The 27,507-nt window shown below is 50.8% G+C and overlaps 2 protein-coding genes across 10 annotated transcripts in view; both read left to right on the top strand.

The window, feature by feature from the left end:
- The window catches only part of LOC110567842 (transcription factor 20), a 75,601-nt gene extending 72,318 nt beyond the window's left edge, over window positions 1–3,283 (top strand). Inside the window, 1 exon segment of the mRNA XM_064368084.1 lies at window positions 3,173–3,283. Coding sequence (XP_064224154.1) covers window positions 3,173–3,190 — 18 coding nt within the window. The 3' untranslated portion in view covers window positions 3,191–3,283.
- A 6,735-nt stretch (window positions 3,284–10,018) lies between these two features.
- Window positions 10,019–27,474, top strand: LOC105715239 (cytochrome P450 2D17). Of its 9 annotated transcripts, XR_010339368.1 has the most exons (13): window positions 10,019–10,276; window positions 11,599–11,770; window positions 12,288–12,440; window positions 12,529–12,689; window positions 13,133–13,309; window positions 13,502–13,643; window positions 13,851–14,038; window positions 14,487–14,628; window positions 14,725–15,220; window positions 15,670–15,836; window positions 21,716–21,838; window positions 25,763–26,555; window positions 27,330–27,474. XR_010339368.1 is itself a non-coding variant. In XM_064368074.1 (9 exons), the coding sequence occupies exons 1-9, from the start codon at window positions 10,097–10,099 to the stop codon at window positions 14,901–14,903; spliced, it is 1,494 nt and encodes a 497-aa protein (XP_064224144.1). In that variant the 5' UTR covers window positions 10,019–10,096; the 3' UTR covers window positions 14,904–18,403. The 9 variants fall into 9 exon arrangements, 1 of the variants encoding a protein (XP_064224144.1); XR_010339364.1 differs by lacking the exons at window positions 15,670–15,836; window positions 25,763–26,555 and adding an exon at window positions 20,282–20,473 and having other exon boundaries at window positions 14,725–14,863; XR_010339367.1 differs by lacking the exon at window positions 15,670–15,836.
- The last annotated feature ends 33 nt before the right edge of the window (window positions 27,475–27,507 follow it).

Here is a 27,507-nt window from a genome sequence, read left to right as displayed (position 1 = left end):
TCCCAGAGAAGAAAGGACTCTTGGACCCTGACTATCAGTGTCCTAAATCAGTATAGATTCTGAATTAGGTTTCCCTTCACATCCTTCCTCTCTAGTCAGAATTAATTATCTATTTTAGAAATGAGGAAACAAGGCCGGGCGTGGTGGCTCACGCCTGTAATCCCAGCACTTTGGGAGACTGAGGCAGGTGGATCAAGAGGTCAAGACCATCCTGGCCAAACCCTGTGAAACCTTGTCTCTATTAAAAATACAAAAATTATCTGGGCGTGGTGGCACACACCTGTAGTCCTAGCTACTCGGGAAGCTGAGGCAGAATTGCTTGAACCCAGGAGGCGCGGAGGTTGCAGTGAGCCAAGATCACACCACTGCACTCCAGCCAGGCAACAGAGTGAGACTCTGTCTCCAAAAAAAAAAGAAAGAAAGAAATGAGGAAATGGGCTCTGGGCGAATCCTGGCCAGGTTGAGTGGTATTGAAATGATGAGTTTTTGCTGTAGTTGGTAACGGCATGCTTGGAGTCTGATATGGAAGGATGTGAGGACGGCATCCTGGGTTCAGGCCACGGATGAGGCCGAAGGGGAGCAGAAAGGACAGTGTGAGCGAGAAGGGAAGTGAAGAAACAACAAGTGAGGGAGCCTGGGAAGGCGTTGACCCAAGACGAAACTCTGGATGCTGGCAGCTGAGCAGCAAGATGTGGTTCTTTAAAAGAGAGCTGATAGTCTTCAGCATCTTCAGTACAGGAGTGGCAAGTCACTTCTGCTGCTCCCAGGCTCACTGTCTGGGGTACGGCCATCTCCTCTCAGCTACACCCCATGCCCTAGGACATGCAGCCCCTAGGGTCCAGTCAGGAAAGCCACAATCCCACCTCTAACTGGCCCTATGGCTTTGGGCTACACGTGTCGCCTCCCTGAGCTTGAGCTCTCTTGAAGTTGGGGGTCAGGCAGGTCCGTGTTACTATGAAATAGTATCTGTAAAGCTTCTAGCCCAGGGCTTGGCACATAGGGAGTGCTTATTTTCCTTCCTTCTTAATTTCCCTGCTGAAGGAACAATTTTGTTAAAGTAATTCTTGAAAAGTTAGGGTCCCACTACATTCAGGATATCATGTATTCATCAGACCTGGGGAACACTCCCTGTTGGGAAGGCTGTGGAGGGGAGAGCCGCAGACCACAGGTGCTGAAGAGCTGCTGATGCCTGGGCCACCACACACCCCAGGGAGGGGCCCGCAGGTAGTAGCACACAGAGCCAAGTGGCCAGGCAGACCCTGGGTGCTGATGTGTGCTTCATTCTTTAGTTCTGGGGCTGCTGTGGGGTCCTGTTCTTCTGAGTAATGAACAAGATTGGGGTGCAGGCCCAAGACTGCTATATACTGGTAAGGAGGGCAAACTCTGCCCAGTCCCCTCTACGAGTGGAGCCTGGCAGGGTATGTGTGGGCATTGACCTTCATTTACATGGGCATCCTGCAACCCCAGCAAGATGATGCCCTTCTGTGTTCCTGGAGGTAGCTGCCCATTAGCTCAACTGCTGGCCTGCATTCCCAGGGCCTGCCTTTACCTGTATGTGGTGATGTGCCATGGTCTCTGGAGTGTATTCCTGCTCATTGGTGTTTTCTGCCAAGTAGTCAGGAACCTCTTTGGGCAAGGGCACGTGTGTGTATGTGTTGGGAACAGCTCAGTCTTAGCTTCCCCAGGCTCCAGCCTTCTTAACAGTTCTGGATGTGTGAACTTTATGGAAGCAGAAAAGGCTGGTGACACGTGGGTTCCTGGGGTTTATTTGTCAGTGGAGGGCACCAGATTGGGCTTGAGGAAGCAGTTAGGTGAGCCCCAGTGAGAGTCTTAAGAGCACAGTGATTGGCAGAAAGCGAGTGAAGGAGAGGCGAGGCTGCCACGACTTCTGGCTTCTGGTGAAATTTTTCTTGATGGATTCCTTGGAAACTACTGTTTCTCTGAGACCTTTTTACATGAGATGGCCATGAAGCATTCTACAGAGACCTTTGGTACAACCATCTGTCCTTTGTGGGCTATCAGAATCCCCTTCTGCACCTGGGCTGGAAGAGGAGAGAAACCCCCAGCCTGGGGTTGAGGGACCTAGGGGCCTCAGGCTCCTGAGAGGTCAAGAGGATTAACATAGTCCAGCTCTGTCTGAGCCTCTGAAAACAGCAAGACCTGCCCTCCCTGTTAAGAGGCCATGGGAAGAACATTGTTTATAAGCATCAAGAACTGACTATGGGCCAGGCGCGCAGTGGCTTACACCTGTAATCCCAGCACTTTGGGAGGCTGAGGTGGGCAGATCATCTGAGGCCAGGAAATCAAGATCAGCGTGGCCAACAAGATGAAACCACGTCTCTACTAAAAACATAAAAATTAGCTGGGTGTGTTGTCGTGCACCTGTGATCCCACATACTCGGTTGGCTGAGGCAGAAGAATCACTTGAACCTGGGAGGTGGAGGCTGCAGTGAGCCGAGATGACACCACTGCGTGCCAGTCTGGGCAACAGAGCAAGACTCTGTCTCAAAACAAAACAAACAAAAAACTGGCTTTGTCATTAGCCGAGCATGGTGGCATGTACCTGTAGTCCCAGCGCCTTGGAAAGCTGAGGTGGGAGGATTGCTTGAGCCTGGGCAAGGCTACGGGGAGCTAAGGCAACAGAGTGAGACTTTGTTTCAGAAACAAACAACTAGCTATGTCGACTAGAGGCAACTGTGAAACTGTCCTAAGAGGCTGGACTTTGAGAAGATTCTTCCACAGATTGACCAGGTACTCTAGGTTTCAGTCACAGCTGGGTGCCTCAGGCCACCTCTGTGAGAACCCAGACTTGCCAGCCAGTGCTGGGGTCCTGACGCTGGTGAGGCCCCACCAGCTCCCCTGAGGTCAGGGAGTTCTCTGCTGTCCTGGCTCCTTTATGCACTAGGCAGACATGCTCTGAGGAGCCCTCAGAGTCCAGCCCCAGCACCCCCACTAGGTCATTGCTGCCTTTAATCACATTCCAGATCCAGAGCCACACAGCAGCTCCAGCATTGGTTTCGGGTGTGTCCTACAGCAGCAGCACATCTACAGAGGGGTCTGAGTGCAGGATCCCTGCTGAAAGCCCCATCCCAGGGGTATCACAGAACAGAGGCTGTTGGTGGTGGACCCTGTGGAGGCTCCTGGCCCTCAGTGTCTGTCCCTTGTCTTCCAGGTGAGACTGTGGAGATGAGAAGGTGGTGGACACTCATGATGGAATGGAAATCGTCCTACCGTGCAGCCACACCCTGCCCCGCCCCGCCCCACGTGCCTGCCCATGCCAGCACTTCCTTCCTAAGTTCTCACATCACACTCAAACCGGTGACACCACAGGAAAGAAAGACCCAAGATGTTGGAATGGCTGTTTCCATGGACACAATCTCCATAGTGACAATGTGGGGGGAGGGGGGAGGGGTGGGATGATGGGGAAACGGTGGGGGGAATTAAAAGGGAGGGATAAAAAATATATATATATAAATCTATTTTTAGTCTGGAAAGACTTTGTTTAAATGAAAGGTGCGCTATCCCTTTTGATTCTATTTTAAAATTAACTAGTTAAAGATCTCCAAATTTGTTCCAATGACAGTGAAATTTAAATGTGAAATTGAACTGAACAAACCCTCATCTCATAAAGGACAAGGTGTGTGTGGCTTTGATCTTTGCCTGTCCGACCCAGGATTGGAAAAGCAGACAAACCACACCAAAACCATCCTTTTGTCATTAATTTGTCTCAAAGTGGGAAGGTTTTAGCGGGAGGGGGAAATACATGTTTTCAAGAGCAGGGGAATGATGTTTAAACACAAAAATAAATTTTTTTCCATTTCCAGAAACACTATTTATTTATTTTTTTATTTTTATGTTTTTCTTTTTGGGGGTGAAATTGGTAGATGCCCGAGGTCATAGCTGTGTTGGGTCACTGTGGCTGGTGAGGACCCCATCAAGTGTACATAACAGCAGCAAAGTCAAAGGATGACCCTCCTCTGGGGCCCCCTGTCCCCAGCACATTCCAGGCAGCTGTGCCCTGACTCACAGGAACCCTTGGGGATAGGAGGAGTCCCAGGCCTGTGCTGCTGGAGCTGGCAATGTGAGCTGTAGGCAGGGACGGGGAGGGACTGTCGTTGTGATCAGTGTGGGTTAAGCTGACCAGGAACACCCATTTAACCCTTTTTTCTTTTTGCTTTCATTTTTGTAAAGGAAAAGAGGACCTGTCAGATAGGCAGCCCCATGCTACGTGATTCTTTATGTTGTGTTGTGTTGTTTTGTTTTGTTTTGTAAATTGTATAATTTTTAAATATCTGAGTTTTAAAAAAAGAAAAAAGTACAAAAAAATCTTGTTATGGCCTTAAGAAGGGGTTAGTGCATCTTTCAGGGGTCACTCTGCCATGGGGATAAAATAGCTGTTTCACAAACAGTTTTATTTAAAAAAACAAAAAACAAAAAAAAAATCAAAAAAATCAAAAAAATAATAAACGTCATTTTAACCTTGTTTCCTTCTTTTGTTTAATTTAAAGTGAATGCGTCTCTTCCTTCTCCCATTCTAGCCCCCAAAAGGTAGCTCTGGTTCTCCAGAGGCAGCCATCATCAGACCTGGTCTGTCCCAGTCCCAGCCTCTGGACCGTGAGGTGGCCCTTGCAGCAGAGCCAGGAAACAAACAAAATTCTGGGCTCCTCTGCCACTCATCTGGGCAGGTGGAGTTCGGACAGTGTATGGACACAGTCACATTTACTTAGGTTGATGTGAGGACATATTTCCAATCAACATTAAGGGTTATAAAAAAATAATGCAATGTTAATGGACTTTTTTAGAGAATAGAAATGCTGGAAGGAATGTTGTGAAGTAGAAATAAGCGATTATAAATGAGTTCTGTGTTCATCAATTTTGGGCAGCAGAAATGGCAGATAATTTCGTTTTAATGACTACATCAAGCAGTGCATTTCTCATTTCACTCCGCCAGGATGGAGGTGTGAGTGGGCGCACTGTGTTGGCCATGGGACTATGCTTGGGCAGCTGAGCAGGACCTGCATAGAAATGATGGCTTTTTTCAGCTAGTTGCTTTCTCATTCTGGTCTTGACTTGGCATTAACACAGTTTAAATGAAATTGATAGATTTCAGGTGTCAAGGGCTAAACCACAAACTTGAAAAATAGTATCTTGAGGAAAATATTTTCCTGACAGCAAATGTTTCTTCCTCTCTTTGCCTTTTATTCTTTTGTCCCCTTTTGATTTGCTGATTTGAGTGGAGCACTTCTGATCGTTCTATGTCTAACTGGCTTCAGAAATGACCTATGCCTGGGGAGTGGCAAGATTATGCACATGCCTCCCATCTCCAGCTTCTGGCTTCTGCATTGAGTCTCAACTGCTCAAATGCCCTTTAGTTCCTTCAGTGTTTGTCTTAATCATTTTTTTTTAAAGCAGCTTTATAATCACAGCAGGATTAAGCTGAAGGTAGAGAGTTCCCATATAACCCCTTCCCCCACATATGCATAGCTTCCCCCTCTGTCCACATCCCAACCAGAGTGGCATGTTTGTTAAAACTGATATATTGTTATCACCCAAAGTCCATCGTTTATACTAGGGGTCACTCCTGGTGGTGGACATTTTATGGCTTTTGACAAATGTATAAAGACCTGGATCTGGCAGGGCGTGGTGGCTCATGCCTACTACCTACAATCCCAGCATTTGAGGAGGCTGAGGTGGGTGAATCGCTTGAGTTCAAGAACAGCCTGGGCAACATGGCAAAACCCCAACTCTACGTAAAAATACAAAAATTAACCAGGCATGGTAGTATGCACCTGTAGTCTCAGCTACTTGGGAGGCTGAGATGGGAGGATCGCTTGAGCCTAGGTGGTCAAGGCTACAGTAAGCTGTGGTCACACCACCACACTCCAGCCTGGACGACAGCAAAATCCTGTCTCAAAAAAAAAAGACATGGGCCGATCATTATCCAGAGTAGTTTCACTGCCCCAGAGATCTTCTGTTCCATTGTGCTTTTCCTTCCCCCGAGTCCCTCACAACTACTGAGCCTTTTACTGTATCGAAAGTTTTGCCTTTTCCAAAATGTTATAAAGTTGAGATTATGTAGTAGGTAGCCTTTTTAGATTGGCTTCTTTCACGTAGTAATGTGCATTTAAGGTTCAACCATGTCTTTTCATGACTTGATAGCTTGTTTCTTTCTAGTGATAAATAAATCCACTGTCTGGATGTTCCACAGTTAATCCATTCACCTGCTGAAGAACATCTTGGTTGCTTTCAAGTTTTGGCAGTTATGGATAAAGCTGCTGTAAACATCCCTGTGCAGGTTTTTGTGTGGACATGAGGTCTCAACTCCTTTGGTAAGTATAGGGAGCACAACTGGTGAATTGTATGGTAAGAGTATGTCTAGTTTTTTTTGTTTTTTTTTTAAACGGAGTTTCGCTCTTGTTACCCAGGCTGGAGTGCAATGGCACGATCTCGGCTCACTGCAACCTCCGCCTCCTGGGTTCAGGCAATTCTCCTGCCTCAGCCTCCTGAGTAGCTTGGATTACAGGCACGCACCACCATGCCCAGCTAATTTTTTGTATTTTTAGGAGAGACGGGGTTTCACCATGTTGACCAGGATGGTCTCGATCTCTTGACCTCGTGATCCACCCGCCTCGGCCTCCCAAAGTGCTGGGATTACAGGCGTGAGCCACCGTGCCCGGCTGAGTATGTCTAGTTTTATAAGAAATTGCCAAACTGTCTGGATCACTAAAGTCAAGACTTTGAGACCAGCCTGGCCAACATGGTGAAATCCTGTCCCTACCGAAACTACAAAAATGAGCCGGGCATGGTGGCTCACACCTGCAGTCCCAGCTACTCAGGAGGCTGAGGTGGAAGGATCACTTGAACCCAGGAGGCAGAGTTTGTAGTGAGCTGAGATTGTGCCACTGCATTCCTAGCCTGAGTGACAGAGTGAGACTCTGTCCCAAAAAAAAGAAAAGAAAAATTGCCAAACTTTTCCAGGGTGTCTGTACCATTTTGTATTCCCACCAGCAATGAACTAGAGTTCCTGATGCTCCACATCCTTGCCAGCATTTGGTGCTGTCCGTGTTCTGGATTTGAGCTATTCTAATGTGTGTGTAAGTGGCCTTTTTTTTTTAAAATGACTTTTAAAGTTTTTACGTTGTTTAAAAAACAAAATTTACCATCATAACAGTTATGGTACAGTTGAGTGGTGTTAAGTGTGTTCACATTGTTATGCAGCCGATCTCCAGAACTTTTTCATTTTATAAAACTGAAACTCTTTACCCATTAAACTTACCCCTGCAGGCCAGCCTGCTCCTGAAGCTTTCTTTTGTTATTTTATTCTTTTTTTTTTTTTTTTTTTTTTTGAGACAGAGTTGCACTCTTGTTGCCCAAGCTGGAGTGCAACGGCACCATCTCCGCTCACCGCAAACTCCACCTCCCAGGTCCAAGCAATTCTCCTGCCTCAGCCTCCCGAGTAGCTGGGATTACAGGCATGCACCACCTTGCCCAGATAATTTTGTATTTTTAGTAGAGGTGGGGTTTCTCCATGTTGGTCAAGCTGGTCTTGAACTCCCTACCTCAGGTGATCGGCCCGCCTTGGCCTCCCAAAGTGCTGAGGTTACAGGAGTGAGCCACTGCTCCCGACCCCTCCATTTCTGTTCGTAGAGTACAGGCAGCCCTCAATACCACAGGCTCCACGTCCACAAATTCAACCACACATAGAAGATATTTGAAAAAAAAAAAGGATAACAACTAAAAATACAAATAAGAGCAGTACGGTATAGCAACTACTTATACAGCATTTACATTGTATTAGGTATTATAAATCTAGAGATAATTTAAAGTATACGGGAGCATATGCATAGGTATACTCTGCCATTTTACATAAGGAACCTGAGCGTCCTTGGATTTTGGTATTCACCTGGCACCAGTCCCCTCCAGGATACCCAAAGACAACTATTCCACTGCCTGCAGTCCCACCCCCTTGTACCTGTGGAAATGCAGGTGCCCTGCTGCTCTGAGGACAGGCTCTGCCACTCAGCACTCTTAAGTCAGACCCAATAGAAACCTGTCCTATGGGAAGAGCTGGGAATTGGAGGGTCCCTCCCAATGGCATTGCTGTGCCTGGCAGGGGGAAGGGCAAGAACAGGCAAAATGCTCCAACTTTACTACCCTTCCCAGTACAGTCCCTTCCTGGCTCCTGTGCCAGCTGGCATTGCAGCTTCCTAACTAGTTTCTAGAATTCTCATAATGATGTTCTGGTTCCTTTAGCATTGTTAACTGTGGACTCTAGGAGAACAAGAGCCCAGAGCTTCCTAGTCCACCGCTTGCTGACGTATTTTCACACCATGTCACTTGGCAATGTCCAGAGGGCCTGCCAGGGCACAGTGCATTTTTTACCGTGACACAAGCAGTCCCAGTATTCAGGGATGGCAGTTTGGTTGTGTTTCCTAAGATAAAAAATCCCAGAAACTTCTATACTGACCATTAATAGAATGTGATGTCCAAACAGTATAGAGCAGTAGTAGCTCGGCACACACTTTGGATGTGGACTCTGACACTGCACTGTGACTTGCACCTCGTTATGTGGTCTCTGAGCCTCAGTCTGTGTGCCTTGAGGAACATAAAACCACCTCCTTAGGGGGCTGTGGGAGGATTAATGAGTTGGAGCACACAATCTGACCAGCAGTTTCTAGCACCTAAGTGCTTGATCAATGGAAGCCACAGGTGCACAATGATTGGAAAAGGCCATAGGCATCATTATTGAAGGTTTTCCTCATGCTGCCATATCTTGAATTACAGGCCTCTGGCAGGTAAGGAGGGCATTCGGGAGGGCACTGCTCACATGGCAAGCATGCCTGTCCCTGCCCGTCACACCCACCTCATGATGACTGCTTCGGGAGGGCTTGACACCTCAAAAGACCAAGAGTGCATACAGGTAATGTATAAAGGGGCCACCATGCGACAAGCACTCAGACCATCCTGCCAGCCCTGCGCCTTGATTCTCTCTCAGTCCCAGGTAGAAGAGTGCTGCCACATAGGACAGGAACACTTATTCAGCTGAACCAGTTTGGGAGGCCACAATTCAGATCTGAGAAGTCCCCAGATGGACATGCGTCTTGCTCTCCTGGTCAGTTGAATGGCCTCAAAACTGTTGGGCCAGATGGCTCATGCCTCTAATCCCAACACTTGGGGAGGCCAAGGTAAAAGAATCACTTGAAGCTAGTTCAAGACCAGCGTGGGCAACACTGTGAGAACTCATCTCTACAAAAAAAAAAATTTAGCCAGGCATAACGGTGTGCACCTGTGGTACCAGCTACTCAGGAGGCTAAAATAGAAGGATCTCTTGATTGAGCACAGGAGTTTGGGGCTGTAGGGAGCTATGATCATACCTCTGCACTCCAGCCTAGGCAACAGAGCAAGACCCTGTCTCTAAAAAAAGACAAAATCATAATTTTTAAAAAAATTTTTAAATAAACTGTTCCCCCTACCTTTTGTTCCCAGATCCAGTCTTCATTAAGACCTGCAAAGACCCAGGCTCCAGCTGCCAGCATCCTGTGGCCCCTCAGGCCACCTGCACAGGAAATTCCAAGGGTGCGTTGGTTCCACTGCCAGTGCCGTGGCCTACAGTGCTAGGCAGCCCCCCAGTCTCTGCCACTCAAAGTTCTCCAGGAATCCTTCCCAGAAAGTCCTGTTCCAGCCTGGGGCAATGTCCCCATGACCCTCATGGCTCTGCTGGCTTGGCATGTCAGCTATGTTACTTTCCTACTTCTGATGGTCTTCAGTATGTTGGGGCACTGGCCCACTGGCTGCCTTCCCACCATGTTCCCAGTACACAGCTGAGGACCCAGTACAACCCATACCTCCAGCTTGGGTGGAGCTCTCATGCCGGGCTGCCTCACACTCACTGCCCTAGCCTGACCCTGCACCCACTGGCAGCACAGTCAACACAGCAGTTTGGCTCACAGCAGAGGGCAAAGGCCATCATCAGCTCCCTTTATAAGAGAACAGTCACACATTCGGTGTGCTGAGAGTGTCCTGTCTGGTCCTCTGTGCCTGGTGGGGTGAGGGTGCCAAGTGTGTCCAGAAGAGCTCAGTGGGCAGCGAGGCAGCCATGGGGCTGGATGTACTGGTGCCCCTGGCTGTGACAGTGGCCATCTTCCTGCTCCTGGTGGACCTGATGCACCGGCGCCAACGCTGGGCTGCACGCTACCCGCCTGGCCCCATGCCACTGCCTGGACTGGGCAACCTGCTGCATGTGGACTTCCAAAATACACCAAACTGCTGCAACCAGGTGAGGGAGGAGGTCCTGGAGGGCGGCAGAGGTCCTGAGCATCCCTCACCAGCAGCAAACGTGGGTGGTGAGTGAAGCCGCAGGCTACATCAGAGGCCAGGCTGCAAAGGGGAAGCAGGTTTGGGGGACTTCTGGGGAAGGGCATTTGTACACGGCCTGAAGGATTAGATTTTCCAAATGCCAAGGAAGAGTAGGGCAAGGGCTTGGAGGTGGGGCTGGACTTTGCAGTGGGTGTTCAGGCTCACTGGGCAGCATAGACTCTGGAGCACAAAGTCCCCTCTGCTGACACCGGAAGGGAAGGCCTTGGGAATGGGAGAGGAGTCTAGCGTCCTGAGTACTGTTTAAATTAGAAAATAAGGCTGGGCACGGTGGCTCAGGCTTGTAATCCCAGCACTTAGGGAAGCTGAGGTGGGTGGATCACCTCAGGTCAGGAGTTCAAGACGAGTCTGGCCAACATGGTGAAACCCCATCTCTACTAAACATAACAAAAAATTAGCTGGGCTCAGTGGTGTACCTGTAATCCCCGCTACTCAGGAGGCTGCAACAGGAGAACAGCTTGAACCTGGGAAGCGGAGGTTGTAGTGAGCAGAGATTCTGCCATTGCACTCTGGCCTGTGTGACAGAGCCAGACAACATCTAAATAAATGAATAAGTAAGTAAGAAATCAATGGCGAGGTGCAATGGCTCACAGCTGTAATCACACCACTTTGGGAGGCCCAGGCAGGTGGATCACAAGGTCAGGAGTTTGAGACCACCCTGGCGGCCAACATGGTGAAACCCTGTCTCTACTAAAAATACAAAAATCAGCCGGGCGCAGTGACAGGCACCTGTAATCCCAACTACTCAGGAGGCTGAGGCAGGAGAATTGCTTGAACCCAGGAGGCAGAGGTTGCAGTGAATGGAGATAGCGCCATGCACTCCAGCCTGGGTGACAGAGCAAGACTCCATCTGGGGGGGAGAAAAGAAAATCGAGGATGAAGGGTTATAGTGACACTGTTCAAACTTTTTGCAAGAGAAACCTTATGGGTTCTCTTGCCTCACTGCTCACCAGCATAGACCATCATCTGTAAAATGGGGTGCTAACTGTGGCCTGTTGGCAATTTCAGTGATGCTTGCAAGGTCATACCTGAATGAGGCATCCATAGGGAGTTCCTCCATCATAGAAGATGTGACCCCCATCCCTGCCCCAGGATCAGGAGGCCGGGTCTCCTTGCACCTGCTCACTCCTGGAAGCCCCAGGGGTCACCTAAGGCTCATTTGGAGCTAGGACCTGCAGGCTGGGGGACCCTGGCTTGACGGAGGCCCTAACCCTCCCTCTGCAGCTGCGGCGCCGCTTTGGGGACGTGTTCAGCCTGCAGCTGGTCTGGACTCCAGTGGTCGTGCTCAACGGGCTGGAGGCTGTGCGCGAGGCACTGGTGACCCGCGGCGAGGACACCGCCGACCGCCCGCCTACACCCATCAACCAGGTCCTGGGCTTCGGGCCACGCTCCCAAGGCAAGCGGCGGTGGGGACGGAGACTGTTTCCGCGGGGCCTGGGTGGGCGGTGACCGGAGCCCGAGCTGGGCTGAGAGGGCGCGTGGTCGTGGACGTGGGACACTGAGAAAGGCCAGCGAGTGGGCCGGGGACAGCGGGCCACGACACCACCTGCTCTGGGGAGGTGCGAGCGTGTGGGCGGGGACGGGGCCTAGACCCAGCAGGAGCCAGGTGGGCGAGGCCGGCACCTTTTCCAGCTGGAGGCAGGTGTCCGGGACCGCGCCTGTGCCACCGGCTCAGTGTGGCCCGAGTCGGGCCAGCAGGATCTTCCCTGAGTGGAAAGAAAGGCAGTCAGGGTGGGCAGAGCCGAGATGGGGACAAGACTTGAGCAAGGTGGGTGAGCAGAGAGTGGACCCTGTGCCCAGCTGGATGGGGCGAGGGGCTGCCGGAGACCAAGGCGAGCGCAGGTTTGGAGTGGGCGGCGGAGAGTGGGGCCAAGGCCTTCATGGCCACGCCCACGCGTCCATCCTGTCCCCAGGGGTGTTCATGGCTCGTTACGGTCTCGCGTGGCGCGAGCAGAGGCGCTTCTGCGTGTCCACCTTGCGCAACTTGAGGCTGGGCAAGAAGTTGCTGGAGCAGTGGGTGACCAAGGAAGCTGCCTGCCTCTGTGCCGCCTTCGACGACTATGACGGTGGGTGATGGGCAGAGGGGCACAAGGCGAGAACTGGGAACGTGGGGGATGGGAAAGGCGACCCCTGACCCGCATCTCCCGACCCCAGGACGCCCCTTCCGCCCCAACGAACTCCTGGACAAAGCGGCGAGCAACGTAATCTCCTCCCTCACCTGCGGGCACCGCTTCGAGTATGACGACCCTCCCTTCCTCAGGCTGCTGGACCTAGCACAGGAGGGATTGAAGGAGGGGTCGGGCTTCCTGCCCCAGGTGCAGAGCCAGGGACTGCGGGGACTCTGCAGGGCAAGCTCCTCAGAGGTGCCGGTGCTGCAGCCGGGCCTCTGAGGAGCAGGATTTGCATAGAGGGGTTTGGGAAAGGACATTCCAGGAGAGCCCACTGCAAGAGGAAGGGCCTGGAGGAGGACGGGAAACCTCAGACACGGTCGTGGGAAAGGTGTGCCCAGGTCGGGGCCCCAAGAGAGGCCATGAACCCTGTGCTTCCTGTTTACATTGGAGAATTTGATTTTAGGTTTCTCCTGCCAGCCCAGAGCAAAGAGAGAGGGTGGAAGCTGGCACTTGGGGAGGGATTTGGGAGGTCAGTGGTGGGGACAGGCAGGCCCTGGGTCTTCCCTGGAGAGGGCTGGGGCCTGAGACTGGTCCAGGTGAAGGCAGAGTGTAGGAGGAATCCAGACCCCGTTCTGTGTCTGGTGCAGGTGCTGAATGCCATCCCTGTCCTCCTGCGCATCCCGTGGCTGGCTGGCAAGGTCTTACCCTCCCAAAAGGCTTTCCTGGCCCAGCTGGATAAGCTGCTGAACGAGCACAGGATGACCCGGGACCCAGCCCAGCCACCCCGAGACCTGACTGATGCCTTCCTGGCAGAGATGGAGAAGGTGGGAGCAGCTGTGAGGGTGGGGAGCAGGGATGGTGGGTTGAGGGTCCCAAGAGGAATGAGGAGTGGCCAGGCAAAAGCTGGGGCTGGTGCATCACCTGGTGAGCAACACCTGGCCTGACAGGTGCAGAATAGGAGGTCATTTGGGGACTTTCCCCCTCTGTCCCCTGAGTACCCTCTCGGCCCTGCTCAGGCCAAGGAGAACCCCAAGAGCAGCTTCAATGATGAGAACCTGCGTATGGTGGTGGCTGACCTGTTCACTGCCGGGATGGTGACCACCTCAATCACGCTGGCCTGGGGCCTCCTGCTCATGATCCTTCACCCACATGTGCAGTGTGAGCCCAGCTGGGACCCAGTGCAGGGAGCGAGGGAGGAAGGGTACAGGCGGGTACCCTGAGCTTAGCTGGGACACCTGGGGCTCCAAGCACAGGCTTGGCCAGGCTCCTGTAAACCTGACCTCCTCTAATACAGGGGGCAGGAAGGAGGGCATCATGGCCAGTCCCCTGGGTGCTGACCTATTGTGGGGACGCATGTCTGTCCAGGCCGTGTCCAACAGGAGATCGACGACGTGATAGGGCAGGCACGGCTACCAGAGATGGGTGACCAGACTTGCATGCCCTACACCACTGCTGTGATTCACGAGGTGCAGCGCTTTGGGGACATCGTCCCCATGAATATGCCCCACATGACATCCCGAGACATTGAAGTGCGGGGCTTCCTGATCCCTAAGGTAGGCCTGGGGCCCTCGTCACCCAGCTCAGCAACAGCCCCTGGTGGGTGCCCCAGCATGGCCACTGCCAGGTGGGCCCAGTCTGGGAACCCTGGCCTGCCAGTCCTCAATGCCACCACACTGACTGTCCAGCCTGTGTGTGGGGTGCAGAGCAGAGTCAGGGCCGGCCTGTTCATCCAGAGCCCAGTGTAGTGGGGAAGACAGACCAGGACCTGCCAGAATGTTGGGGGACCCAACACTCCTAGGGAGAGGGGGCAGCGTGGGCGCCCCTGGGAGGTGTGACTGGGGCCTATTATGGGGTTGGAGAGGATGCCCAGGAGCTTCTCGGGTGCAGGACTAGTAGAGTCCAGCTGTGTGCCAGGCAGTGTGTGTCCCCCGTGTGTTTGGTGGCAGGGGTCCCAGCATCCTAGAGCCCAGTCCTTACTCTTACCCTATCTCTCCTACCTAGGGGACAATGATCTTCGCCAACCTGTCATCAGTGCTGAAAGATGAGGCCATCTGGGAGAAGCCTTTCTGCTTCCACCCTGAACACTTCCTGGATGCCCAGGGCCGCTTTGTGAAGCCAGAGGCCTTCCTGCCTTTCTCAGCAGGTGCCTGTGGGGTGCCCGGCTCCCTGCCCTTCTGTGGAGTCTTGCAGGGGTATCGCCCGGGACCCAGGCTCACTGAGGCCCCTCCCCTACCCACAGGCCGCCGCGCATGCTTCGGCGAGCCCCTGGCCCGCATGGAGCTCTTCCTCTTCTTCACCTGCCTGCTGCAGCGCTTCAGCTTCTCCGTGCCCGCTGGACAGCCCCGGCCCAGTAACTCGCCTGTCGGTGGCTTTCTGGTGTATCCTTCCCCCTTCCAGCTTTGTGCTGTGCCCCGCTAGAGTTGGGCATCAAGCCCCTGACTTGTTCCTCTTGTACAATAAATTAGTCTAGAGGCTCCCACTTGGTTTCTGAATCCAGTTTGGGCTCTTGCCAAGGCCCTGGTTGTGTTGGGTCATCTGTCACCTGCCTGATGTCAGTGCTCACCCCTACTTCATTCTTTTTTTTTTTTTTGGATACACAGGCTGTCTCTGTCATCCAGGCTGGCGTGTGCTGGTGTCATCTCAGCTCACTGCAACCTCTGCCTCCTGGGTTCAAGCGATTCTCGTGCCTCAGCTTCCCGAGTAGATGGGATTACAGGCATTCACCACCATACCCGGTTAATGTTTGTCCTTTTAGTAGACATAGGTTTCACCATGTTGGCCAGGCTTGTTTCAAACTCCTGACCTTAGGCGATCCGCCAGCCCCAGCCTCTCAAGATTCTGGGATTACAGGCATGAGCCACCACGCCCAGCCTCACCTCATTGATTCTTACCTGGACATCTGACTTTACTTGAGATACAGGCATAGTGATTCTCAGCAGGTGACAGCTTACCTCCACATCACCCCTAGAAACCCATCACTGGCTGCCTGGCTTGGTGACAAGGTCCATGCATAAGTCTTAGCTGGGTTAGATATGAATAGGCATGTGCCAGGAATCAGCCCAGTCCCTGGCCAGGGTGGGAGACTGTGTTCGGGAACCCCAGACCACCCTCAAGTCCAGTGATTTGCTGGAAGGTCTCACAAACCTAAAAAAGTTGTTATCCTCCCTTTTATGGTTTATTACAGAGAAGGGTGCAGATTAAAGTCAGCGAAGATGAAAGGCACGGGGCAGAATCCAGAATGATCAGGCAGAGGCTGCAGCTCTCGTTCCTGATGGAATCCTACAGGCAGCGCTTAATTCTCCCCGAACTGCAGTGACACTGCAGAGAGCGCTGCCAGCCATGGAAGCTCACGTGAGCCTTGGTGTCCAGAGTTCTTGTTGGGAGTTGGTCATCCTAGGCTTGAGCCTCCCGACACGGCTGACCTCAGTTACTCAGTCTCGAGCCCCTCAAGTCAGGTGGATACAGGCCTGAGGGTCCAACCCTCAGTCACACTGTTGGCATGAACTGTGTTGTATGGTCAAAGGCCCCAGCTACGTACAAAGACACTATTTCAGATGGGACATTCCAAGGCCTTAGCATATTTCCCAGCAGCCTGTCAAGAGTCAGTGGTTTGGTTTGGATTGTGCAAGAAATGACTTCCCCATTTTTTACGACACAGGCCACCTTCTTGGCTCTGACACCATAATGATCACATTAGTTTGAGCGTGTGTGTGTGTGCGTGTGTGCGTGTGTGTGTGTGTGTTTCTTTTTGTTTTGAGACAGGGTCTCCCTTTGTTGCCCAGGCTGGAGTGTGATGGTGCAGTTGCGGCTCACTGCAACCTTCACCTCCTGGGTTCAAGTGATTCTTCTGGCTCAGCCTCCCAAGTAACTGGGACTACAGGCGCATGCCACCACACCTGGCTAATTTTTGTATTTTTAGTAGGGACAGAGTTTCACCATGCTGGCCAGGCTGGTCTCAAACTCTTCACCTCGTGATCCACCTGCATCAGCCTTCCAAAGTGATAGGATTACAGGTGTGAGCCACCATGCATCCGGCCTTTTCTCCTCCTCCTCCTCCTCCTCCATCGTCATCGTTGTCGTCGTCTTCTTTCTTCTTCTTCTTCGTCTTGCGCTGTCACACAGGCTGGAGTGCAGCGATGCCATCAGGGCTCACTGCAGCTTTGACTTCCTGGACTCAAGCAATCCTCCCATCTCAGCTTCCCTAGTAGCTGGAACTGCAGGCACATGCCACCATGCTATGTTAATTTTTATATTTTTGGTAGAGGTGGGATTTCACCATGTTGCCCAGGCTGGTCTCAAACTCCTGGACTCGAGCAATCTCTCTGACTTGGCCTCCCAAAGTACCAGGATTCCAGGTGTGAGCCACTGAGCCTGGCCACTTTTCTAGTTCTTTAAGATGCATTGTTAGGTTATTCACTTAGTTTTTCTTCTTTTTTGATGTAGGGACTTAGAGATAAAAATTTCTTGCTTAATACTGTTTTCACGGTATCCCACAGGTTTTGCTATGTTCTGTTTCTATGATCATTTGTTTCAGGAATTTTTAAAATTTCCTTTTTTTTGAGACAGAGTTTTGCTCTGCCCAGACTGGAGTGCAGTGGTGCCGTCTTGGCTGACTGCAACATCTGCCCCCTGGGTTCAAGTGATTCTCTTGCCTCAGCCTCCCAAGGAGCTGGGATTACAGGCGCCAGCCACCATGCCCTGCTAATCTTTGTATTTTTAGTAGAGATGGGGTTTCACCATGTTGACCAGGCTGGTCTCGAACTCCTGATCTCAGGTGATCTGCCTGCCTCAGCCTCCCAGAATGCTGGGATTACAGGCGTGAGCTATGGTGCCCAGTCAAATTTCCTTCTTAATGTCTTCACTGAACCACTGGTCATTCAGGAACATACTGTTTGATTTTCTTGTGTTTGTATGGTTTCTAGAATTACTCTTGTTGTGGATTTCTACTTTTACTCTGTTGTTGTCAGAGAAGATGTTTGATACTATTTCAGCTTTTTTAATGTTTTAAGACTTGCTTAGTGACCTAACATATGGTCTGTCCTTGAGAATGATCCATGTGCTGAGGAGAAGAGTGTGTATTCTGCAGACTGTGGACAAAGTGTTCTGTAAATACCTAGTAGGTCCATTTGTTCTATAGTGCAGATTAAGTCTAGTGTTTTCTTGTTGGGTTTCCATCTGGGAGATCCATCCAGTGCTGGAAGTGGGGTGCTGAAGTCTCTAGCTATTGTCACATTAAGGTCTGTCTCTCTAGCTCTAATAACATTTGGTTAATGTGCTCCAGTGTTGTTAGCATATATATTTACAATTATTATATTCTGTTGCTGGATGACCTTTGTCTCCTCTTAGAGTTATTGTCTTAAAATCTATTTTATTTAAGTATTACCACTCCTGCTCTTTTTTGGTTTCCATTGGCATGGAGTAGCTTTTTCCATCCCTTTATTTTCAGTCTATGTGTATCTTCACAGGTGAAGTGTGTTTCTTGTAGGCAACAGATCACTGGGTCTTGCTTTTTCATCCATTCAGCCACTCTGTGTCTTTGTATTGGATACTTTAGTCCATTTATATTCAATGTTATTATTGCCGAGTAAGGACTTACTCCTGCCATTTTGTTACTTATTTTCTTACTGTTTTGTGGTCTTCTGGATTTTTTGGTTTTTTTTTCTTTCTTGTCTTTTAGTGAAGATGATTTTTATTGGTGGCTTGTGGTATGATTGAATTTCTTGTTTTTTATGTATCGTGTGTGTGTCTGTGTGTCTGTGTGTATGTGTTGAGACAGTCTCAGGTGTTTTTTGATTTGAGGTTACTGTGAGGTTTGCAAATATCTTACAACTCATTATTTTAAACTGATGTCAGCTTAACACTGATTGAATAAATAAACATAAAGCAAAAAGAAAACTAAGGAAAACTCTATACTTTAACTTCATCCTGGTGCTTGTGCTTTATTTATTTATTTATTTTGAGACAGAGTCTCACTCTATCTGCAGTGGTGTGATCTCAGCCCACTGCAACCTCTGCCTACCGGTTCAAGCAGTTACCTGCCTCAGCTTCCCAAGTAGCTGGAATTACAGGCACCCACCACCATGCTTGGCTTTTTTTTTTTTCTTTTGTATTTTTAATAGAGACAGGGTTTCACCATCTTGGCCAGGCTGGTCTTGAACTCCTGACCTCATTATCCACCACCTCAGCCTCCCAAAATGCTGGGATTACAGGTCTGAGCCACTGCCCCCATCCTGGTGCTTTTTAACTTTTTGTTTCTCTTTATGTTTTGTTTTGTTTTGTTTTGTTTTGAGACAGAGTGTCACTCTGTTACCCAAGTTGGAGTGCAGTGGCACAATCTCAGCTCACTGTAACCTCTACCGCCTAGCTTCAAGTGATTCTCCTACCTCAGCCTCCTGAGTAGCAGGTGTCCACCACCATGCCCAGCTAATTGTTTTGTATTTTTAGTAGAGACAGTGTTTCACCATGTTGGTGAGGCTGCTCTTGAATGCTTGACTTCATATGATCTGCCCACCTCGGCCTCCCAAAGTGCTGGGATTACAGGCATGAGCCACCGTGCCCTGCCTCTTTATGTTTTATTGTACTGTCTATGTCTTGAAAAGTTGTTGTAGTTTTTTGATTGGATCATTTAGTCTAATTAAGAGTACACACCACAGTTACAGTATTATAATATGCTGTTTTTCTGTGTGCTTACTAATACCAGTGAGTTTTGTGCCTTTAGATGATTTCTTCTTGCTCATTAACATCTTTTTTTTCAGATTGAAAAATTCCCTTTAGCATTTCTTGTAGGACAGGTCTGCTGTTGATGAAATCTCTCAGCTTTGTTTGTCTGGGAAGGTCTTTATTTCTCCTTCCTGTCTGAAGGACATTTTTGCCAGATATGCTATTCTAGGATAAAGGGTTTTTTCCTTCAGCACTTTAAATATGTCATGCCACTCTCTCCTGGCCTGTAAGGTTTCCACTGGAAAGTTGGCTGCCCCATGTATTGGAGCTTCATTGTATGTTATTTGCTTTTTCTGCTCTCAGTGCTTTCAGTATTCTTTCTTTATCCTTGACCTTTGGGAGTTTAATTATCAGATGCCTTGAGGTAGTCGTCTTTGGGTTAAATACGCTTGGTGTTCTATAAACCTCTTGTACCCAAATGTTGATATCTTTCTCTAGGTTTGAGATGTTCTCTGTTGTTATCCTTTTGAATAAGCTTTCTACCCCATGTCTTTCTCTACCTCCTCTTTAAGGCCAATGACTCATAGATTTGCCCTATGACTTAATAGCTTTAATTATGATTTATTAATAGATTTGCCCATAAATATATATATTTTTGCATATGTGTGTGTGTGTGTGTATATATATATATATATATATATATATTTTTTTTTTTTTTTTTTTTGGAGACAGAGTCTCTCTGTCACTTAGGCTGGAGTGCAGTGGCATGATCTTGACTCACTGCAGTCTCTGCTTCCCAAGTTCAAGCAATTCTCCTTCCTCAGCTGCCCAAGTAGCTGGGACTACAGGCACCCCCCTACCATGCATAGCTAATTTTTTGTATTTTTAGTAGAGACAGGGTTTCACCATGTTGGCCCGGGTGATCTTGAACTCCTGACCTCAGGTGATCCACTCACCTCAACCTCCCAAAGTGCTGGGATCATGGGCATTAGCCACCGTGCCCAGCCAATGCTGTGGTTTTTGAAACCTCATAGAGGTACCACCTGGGTGGTCTTAGATAGGATCTGGAAGTATTCTCTGGATTATCAGGCAGAGACTCTTGTTCTCTTCCTTTACTTTTCCCCAAACAAATGGAGTCTCTCTCTCAGTGCTGAGTCACCTGGAGCTGGGGGTGTGGTGATACAAGAACCTCTGTGGCCACCACCACTGGGACTGCACTGGTCACACCTGAGGCCAGCACAGCACCGGGTCTCACCCAAGATCTGCTGGAACAACTACCTGGCTACTACCGATGTTCACTCAAGGCCCTAGGGTTCTGTGATCACCAGGTAGTGAGGCCATCCAGGTTTATGTCCTTCCCCCAGGCCCTAGGTGGGTCCAAAGGTGCTGTCTGGGAGCAGGGATTATTGTCAACAACTTGAGCAATTTGCCTCTTGTTCTATTCCACTGTGGCTAAGCTGGCACTCACACTGCAATACAAAGTCCTTCTGCTGCTGCCTCCACTTTCCACAGACAGGGGGTCCTCTCCAATGGCCACCACCCTGGCCAGCCCATGCTGCAGGGTTCTGGCAGCCCCCACTGGTGTTCACTAAGGCTCAATGGCCCTTCACTCAGCTTGTGGTCAATGCTGCCAGGCCTGAGACCGACCCTGCAGGGCAGCGGCCTTCCCTCTGGCCTAAGGCAGGTCCAGAAACACTGTCCAAGAGCCTAGACCTGGACTCGGGGACCCCAAGAGCCTCGTTGGTGCTCTGCCCCACTGTGGCCAGGCTGGTAGCTAGGGTGCAAGACCAAGTTCCCTTTTCTCTTCCCTCTCCTCCCTCTCTCACCATCGCCACCAGAGCTGGGAGTGTGCTGGGTCACTCCTGAAGTCAGCACGTCTCAGAGCCCAAGGCCCCTGATGTACTACTTGGGTATCCCTGCCAGTTATTCGGGGCCCACAGGTGATGAATCCTGCCAGGGCTGGGTCCTTTTTTTCAAGACAGTGGGTTCCCTTCTGCCCCAAAGTGTGTCTAGAATGCCAGTGAGCTAGGGTCTGGGCTGGAGGCCTCACTCCTCTGCCCAGTGTCCTCTCCTCCTGTGGTTGAGCTGGTATCCAAGATGCAAGACCAAGTCCTCATTACTCCTCACTCTCCTCTCCTTGAGCAGAAGAGAGGAATTACTTTCATTGTTTGGCCAGCTGTGCAGTCTGGGGTTGGGGGAGGGTGGCAAGCACTCCCTCGGCCACCCTGGCTCCTGGCTCCCTGGGTCATGTGCCACCCCAATCCCCGGCTCTCAGCCGAGCCCAGGACTAGGAGTTGCAGAGGAACTGCAGTCCTTGGGTCCTAGGCCCTCTTGCAAGTTTCCCTAGGATCCCTAAGTACTGTGGCCCATGGTGGGGAGGCTTGCCCAGAAACTCAAGTTCTGGCCACTGGAATGGGCGATTCCCCTCTGGCTAGGGCTGGCCCAGGTGCTCCCTTCCAGTTTGGGCACTGACTGAGCAAAGCATGGCTTTGGCTTTGCTCTCCGCAGTGACAGGGCGGCACTGAGTTCAGTGTCAGGCCTCCCAGTCATTGCTCTCTCCCTCCCGCCAGTGCACAGAGACTTGGTGCTGCATGGTGTCTGCCAGGGGGTGAAGGACAGGTGGCACCAGCGAATCAGGACTGTCTCTCCCACTCTCATCCATGCCTCTTTCTGTGATACGAAGAGAAAACCAGGTACTGTGATGGCTTGCCTGATTTTTGGTACTTGTGACAGTGCTTTTCTGTGTGCAGATAGTTGTTAAAATTTGGTGTTCCCGTGGGGGTGAGGGGTAGGATGAATGCCACCCCTCTTTTTTTTCTTCTTTGTTTCTTTTTTTTTGGATACAGGGCCTCCTGTGGCCCAGGCTGGAGTACAGTGCTGCAATTATGGCTCACTGCAGCCTCAACTGCCTGGGTTCAAGTGATTTCCCCCACCTCAGCCTCCTAAATAGCTTGGACCATAGACCTGTGTCACTGCACCCAGCTAACTTTTAAATTACCTGTAGAGACAGGGTCTCACCATGTTGCCCAGGCTGGTCTCAAACTCCTGGGTTCAAGGGATCCTCTTGTCTCAGCCTCCTAAAGTGCTGGGATTACAGGTGTGAGCCACCACACCCAGCGTATCCTTTATTTTCAATGTAGCTAATGGCACGCAACAATAACCAAGGGATTGTATATTTAGCTTGTTTCTTGTTATTTTACATCTCCTTACACATCTGCTGTGCCAACTCTGTTGGGTCTTGGTTCCATCGTTTCTAAATTCCATAGGTAACTTTTAGCTCTTGTAATCAATCACAGTGCAGCTAGTGATGTAGTAACTGTGCAGAAATAAAGCTTCATCAGCGCTTTACCTTCCTTTCTCCAAGTTAAGCTTGCACTAAGTTTCAGAGAGGGTAATTCTAGCGAATCGCATTTCTGAAGCCAACTGTGTCTGGAGTCCCCAAGACCCCCCCTCAGTTCAATGATTTGCTATAAGGACTCACAGAATTCTGAAATGCTGTTATACTTACTGTCATGGTTTATTACACTGAAAAGATCCAGACGACAGTCAACAGAGGTCAGTGGTGCCCAGGACAGAGCCCAGGACAGACACAGCACAGAACTCCCGCTGTTGGCAGGGCACAGTCTCTCACACCTGTAATCCCAGCAGTTTGGCAAGCTGAGGCTGGTGGATCACCTGAGATCAGGAGTTCGAGACCAGCCTGGCCAAGATGGTGAAACCCCGTCTCTAATAAAAATACAAAAATTGGCCGGGTGCGGTGGCTCAAGCCTGTAATCCCAGCACTTTGGGAGGCCGAGGCGGGTGGATCACGAGGTCAAGAGATCGAGACCATCCTGGTCAACATGGTGAAACCCCGTCTCTACTAATACAAAAAAAAAATTAGCTGGGCATGGTGGTACGTGCCTGTAATCCCAGCTACTCAAGAGGCTGAGGCAGGAGAATTGCCTGAACCCAGGAGGCGGAGGTTGCGGTGAGCAGAGATCGCGCCATCGCACTCCAGCCTGGGTAACAAGAGCGAAACTCCGTCTCAAAAAAAAAATAAAATAAAATAAAATACAAAAATTAGCTGGGCGCCGTGGCAAGCACCTGTAATCCCAGCTACTTGGGAGACTGAGACAAGAGAATCACTTGAATCCAGGAGGCAGAGGTTGCACTGAGCCGAGATCACGCCACTGCACTCTAGCCTGGGCGAAAGAGCAAGAATGTCTAAAAGAAAAAAAAAAATCCCGCTGTTGTCTTCCAGTGCAATCACATAGACAGTGCCGGATTCTCCCAGCCACAACGTGTGATACATGTACAGGACACGGCCTGTCGGGGACCTCTACCAAGCCCTCATGGCCAGGGGTTTTGCGAGGTTGGTCTTGTACGTACTGAGGACTTGGGTGGCTGACATTAGGTACCAAGTCTCCTGCCCCCTCCGGAGGTCAAACTGATCAACCGGATCCAAGGCCCTACCATACATCACATTGTCAGCAGACTGTCTGGCATGGCTGAGGCTCCAGGAACTCAAAGACACTGTTTCCAGGCAGAATACTACCAAAGCACACAGCTCATGTTCCAGGAACTGGTCAAGGTCTTGTTTTTCTGCTCAAAGATACAGAGACCCTGCCTTCCCAAGCTAGTGAGTATACCCTTTACTGCACAGGGGTTCTCTCAGTCTGGAGGCCCACATTTCAGGCCCAACTCAGGCCAGAATACCAAGGGCAGCGGTCCCACCAGCACCATCACAACGGTGACCTCCCTTCGTATATGACACCCCAAAATAAAAGACGAATCATGGAGAGTCAGGGAGCTTTGTGCCAGGGTTCAGTCTGCAGCTGCCAGACCGTTCCCTGGGAAGGACCCATGGAAGCCCAGGACTGAGCCATCACTCTCCGTCACCTCACCACAGGACTGGCCACCTCTCCAGGTCCTCAAGGATGCTGCTGTCCAGATGCCTGACCAGTGAGTGACAAGTTTCCACTCGGGGCCAGGCTGGAGATTGAGGAGGATGCTTGTCTGGGCTCCGACCTTAAGGCCATCCTCCCGGTGGCTGGGTCAGGCAGGGCCGTGCATGAGCCCTGTGGACAACAGGCCTGTCCTAGGAACAAGGGGCAACCTTGGACCCATGAGGCACTGGGGTGAACAGAGGAAGTGGTGGCGTGAGTGGCTGAGAATTAGAGACTCTGACCCTAGTCCTGGCTCTGCCACTGCCCCATGTGACCCTGGGCCTGCCCCTCCCCACCCTGGGCTTCTGTTTCCTTCTGCCAGTGAGAAGGCTGCTTCAGGTGCCCTGAGTCCTGTCTTTCTGCTCTGCCTTCTGGGGCTTTGGCCCTTGCTGGCCTGGAGCTGGAGCCCCCACCGAGGGCAGGGACTACTGTCCCCCACGTCTGTCCTCAGCACCACAGCTGGCTGGGCTGGGCACACAGGCAGTGCTCAAGGTTTCTAATGAGCATTTGCTTACCTGAGTCCTGAGCAGACCCTCTTAGGGGACAGCCTGGAGCAGAGAACCAGACACTCCAAGAAGCCACTTGAGGTCTCTTTGGCAGAGGACCCTACAGCCTCCCTGACAGTGGTTCCCGCCATCATTTCTGTAAATGTCCTCGTGCCAGGGTGCACTCCAGCTGTCAGCACAAGAGGGACGTTGGCCTGTCCCCTGGCACTGAGTCAGAAGACCACCAGCCAGGGCCCCCTTGGGCCACTCCAGAGACAATCCACTGTGGTGGCAGGGCTTGGTGGCAGGAAGTGCTATTCCTGCAGCTGTGGGACACAGAGTGTGCATGAGGCCAGACTGGGTTTGTCTGAAGATGGAGGCCCTGAAGGCGGCAGCCAGGCCTGTAGCAGCAGCAACAGCTTGTGGATTTCTGTTTTTTTTGTTGCTCAGGAGGCTGAGGCAGGAGAACCGCTTGAACCCGGGAGGTGGAGATTGCAGTGAGCTGAGATTGCAACACTGAATCCAGCCTGGTGACAGAGTGAGACTCCATCTCAAAAAAAAAAAAAAAAAGTTATAAAAAAGAACCAAATGAAAATTCTGGAGTTGTAAGTAGAAATAACTGAAATGCAAATTCATCCCAGGGGCCCAAGAGCAGATTAGAACAATTGGAAGAAACAGTCGGTGACTGTGGAGAGCGGCCACCTGAGGTCGTCCCCTCTGAGGAACAGGAACAAGAATGAAGAGCAATGCACAGACATCCAGAGACCTGGAGACGCTGCCAAGTTTGCCAACATACACGCAATGGGAGTCCCAGGAAAGAAGACGGGGAGAAAGGGCTAGAAGGAATAGTTGAAGAACTAATGGCTGAAAACCTCCCAAATTTGATGAAGAACATTAATCTGTACACCCAAGAAGCTCAACACACTCCAGATAGAATAGAATAAACTCAAAGAGATCTTCAGCCATATGCATCATCATAATCACTGTCCAAAGACAGGATTTCTTTTTTTTTAGAATTGTAAATGTACCTTTTAATTTGCTCCTGAGGATAGGAGGCAGGATTGGTACTAGAGCAGTGTCCGGGATCAGAAGAATTTAATAAAGTGGGATTGGGTCAAACGGTTGGGTTAGGGGAGGCAACCTGCTCAGGAGTATCTGCCTCAGCCTGTCCATCCAACAGGACCTCCACCCTCCCTCTCCATAGGCCCACACCTGGAACCCAGAGCCATCTGCTGCTGCCCAGATCATGGCCGACAGCACTCCGCCAGACTGCAGCTGGAGCAGGAACAGGATTCGCTATGGAGGGCCATGGCCTGGCCCAGCTCATAGCCTACACCCAAGGATGGCTGTGTCACTTCTGCCACGACCACATCAGCCTGCCGCAGCCACGTCAAGTACTGTTCACGGATGAGCCTGTCACCCCCAGCAGCCTTATCGACCCCGGGTCAAGCTCCATGGCCACCACGTGCTCAGTGAGCACGGGCCCCAAGCATGGCAGCCACCACTCGATCCTCCTGTACAGCGCCTAGTCCTCCCGTCCTCCATGGATGATCCCGCAGAAGTCCAGGGCCTGGCAGCCACCCTCCCACAAAAGACAGGATTTTGAAAGCAGCAAAGAGCAGAGACGTATCTGCCAAGTGTGGTGTCTCAGGCCTGTAATCACAGCACTTTGGGAGGCCCAGGTGGGAGGATCACTTGAGCCCAGGAGTTTGAGACTAGTCTGAACAACCTGGCAGAACCCTGTGTCTACAAAAAATACAAAAATTACCTGGGGCTGGGCGCGATGGCTCATGTCTATAATCCCAGCACTTTGGGAGGCTGACGAGGGTGGATCACCTGAGGCCAGGAATTCAAGACCAGCCTGGCCAACATGGTGAAACCCCATCTCTACTGAAAATACAATAAATTAGCCAGGTGTGGTGGCAGGCACCTATAATCCTAGCTACTCCAGACGCTGAAGCAGGAGAATCGCTTGAATCCAGGAGCCAGAGATTGCAGTGAGCCAAGATTGCGCCATTGCTCCACCCTGGGTGACAGAGCAAAACTCCATCTCAAAAAAATAGGGGGACGGGGGCGGTGCCAGGCATGATGGCTCACCCCTAGTATCCCAGCACTTTGGGAGGCCAAGGTGGGTGGATCACCTGAGATCAGAAGTTCGAGAACAGACTGGCCAACATGGTGAAACCCTGTCTCTATTAAAAATACAAAAAAAAAAAAAATTAGGCTTGGTGGCGGGCCCCAGTAATCCCAACTACTCGTGAGGCTGAGGCAGGAGAATCTTGAACCCAGGAGGCAGAGGTTGCAGTAAGCTGAGATCACGCCACTGCATTCCAGCCTGGGCAACAAGAGCAAAACTCCACCTGAAAGGAACAAAAATTAGCTGGACTCGGTGGTGCCTGTAGTCTCAGCTACATGGGGGGCTGAGGTAGGAGGTCCACTTGAGGTCAAGACTGCAGTGAGCTGTGATCCTGCCACTGTACTCCAGCCTGAGCAACAGAGGGAGACCCTGTCTAAAGAAAAAAAAGAAAAAAAAAAAAAGCCATATATCATGAACAAAGGATCCTCCATAACATTACCACCAGATTTTTTTTTTTTGAGACAGAGTTTTACTCTTGTTGCCCAGACCGGAGTGCAATGGCCCAATCTTGGCTCACCACAACCTCTGAGGCCTCCTGGGTTCAAGTGATTCTCCTGCCTCAGCCTCCCGAGTAGGTGGGATTACAGGTGCGTGCCACCACGACCGGGTAATTTTTTGTATATGTTACCACCAGATTTCTAATCAGAGACATGGAGGCCAGAAAGCAGTGGAGGACAGCGGCCCTCAGGAAGCCACTGGAGGATGTTGTCAGAGGCTGGGGCAAGGGCCTTCAGGCTACGAACTGGGAGTTCTGGGAACAGCCCTGTTGCAAGCGAGAAGCCATGGCCAGGCTGGAGTCCAGGAATGTGGGC

This window comes from Aotus nancymaae, unplaced genomic scaffold (assembly GCF_030222135.1).
Source record: "Aotus nancymaae isolate 86718 unplaced genomic scaffold, 86718_ANA_hifiasm-v0.15.2.pri h1tg000076l, whole genome shotgun sequence".
Lineage (NCBI taxonomy): Eukaryota > Metazoa > Chordata > Mammalia > Primates > Aotidae > Aotus > Aotus nancymaae.
The sequence above is the reverse complement of the archived record's forward strand: the minus strand, read 5'-3'. Positions and strand labels throughout refer to the sequence as shown.

Excerpts from the sequence above, each read along its gene's own strand:
- LOC105715239 (XM_064368074.1), top strand. The coding sequence starts at position 10,097 with ATGGGGCTGGATGTACTGGTGCCCCTGGCTGTGACAGTGGCCATCTTC. Across the intron at positions 13,310-13,501 it reads TCCTGGCAGAGATGGAGAAG|GCCAAGGAGAACCCCAAGAG; the intron begins GTGGGAGCAGCT and ends GGCCCTGCTCAG. Across the intron at positions 13,644-13,850 it reads CCTTCACCCACATGTGCAGT|GCCGTGTCCAACAGGAGATC; the intron begins GTGAGCCCAGCT and ends ATGTCTGTCCAG.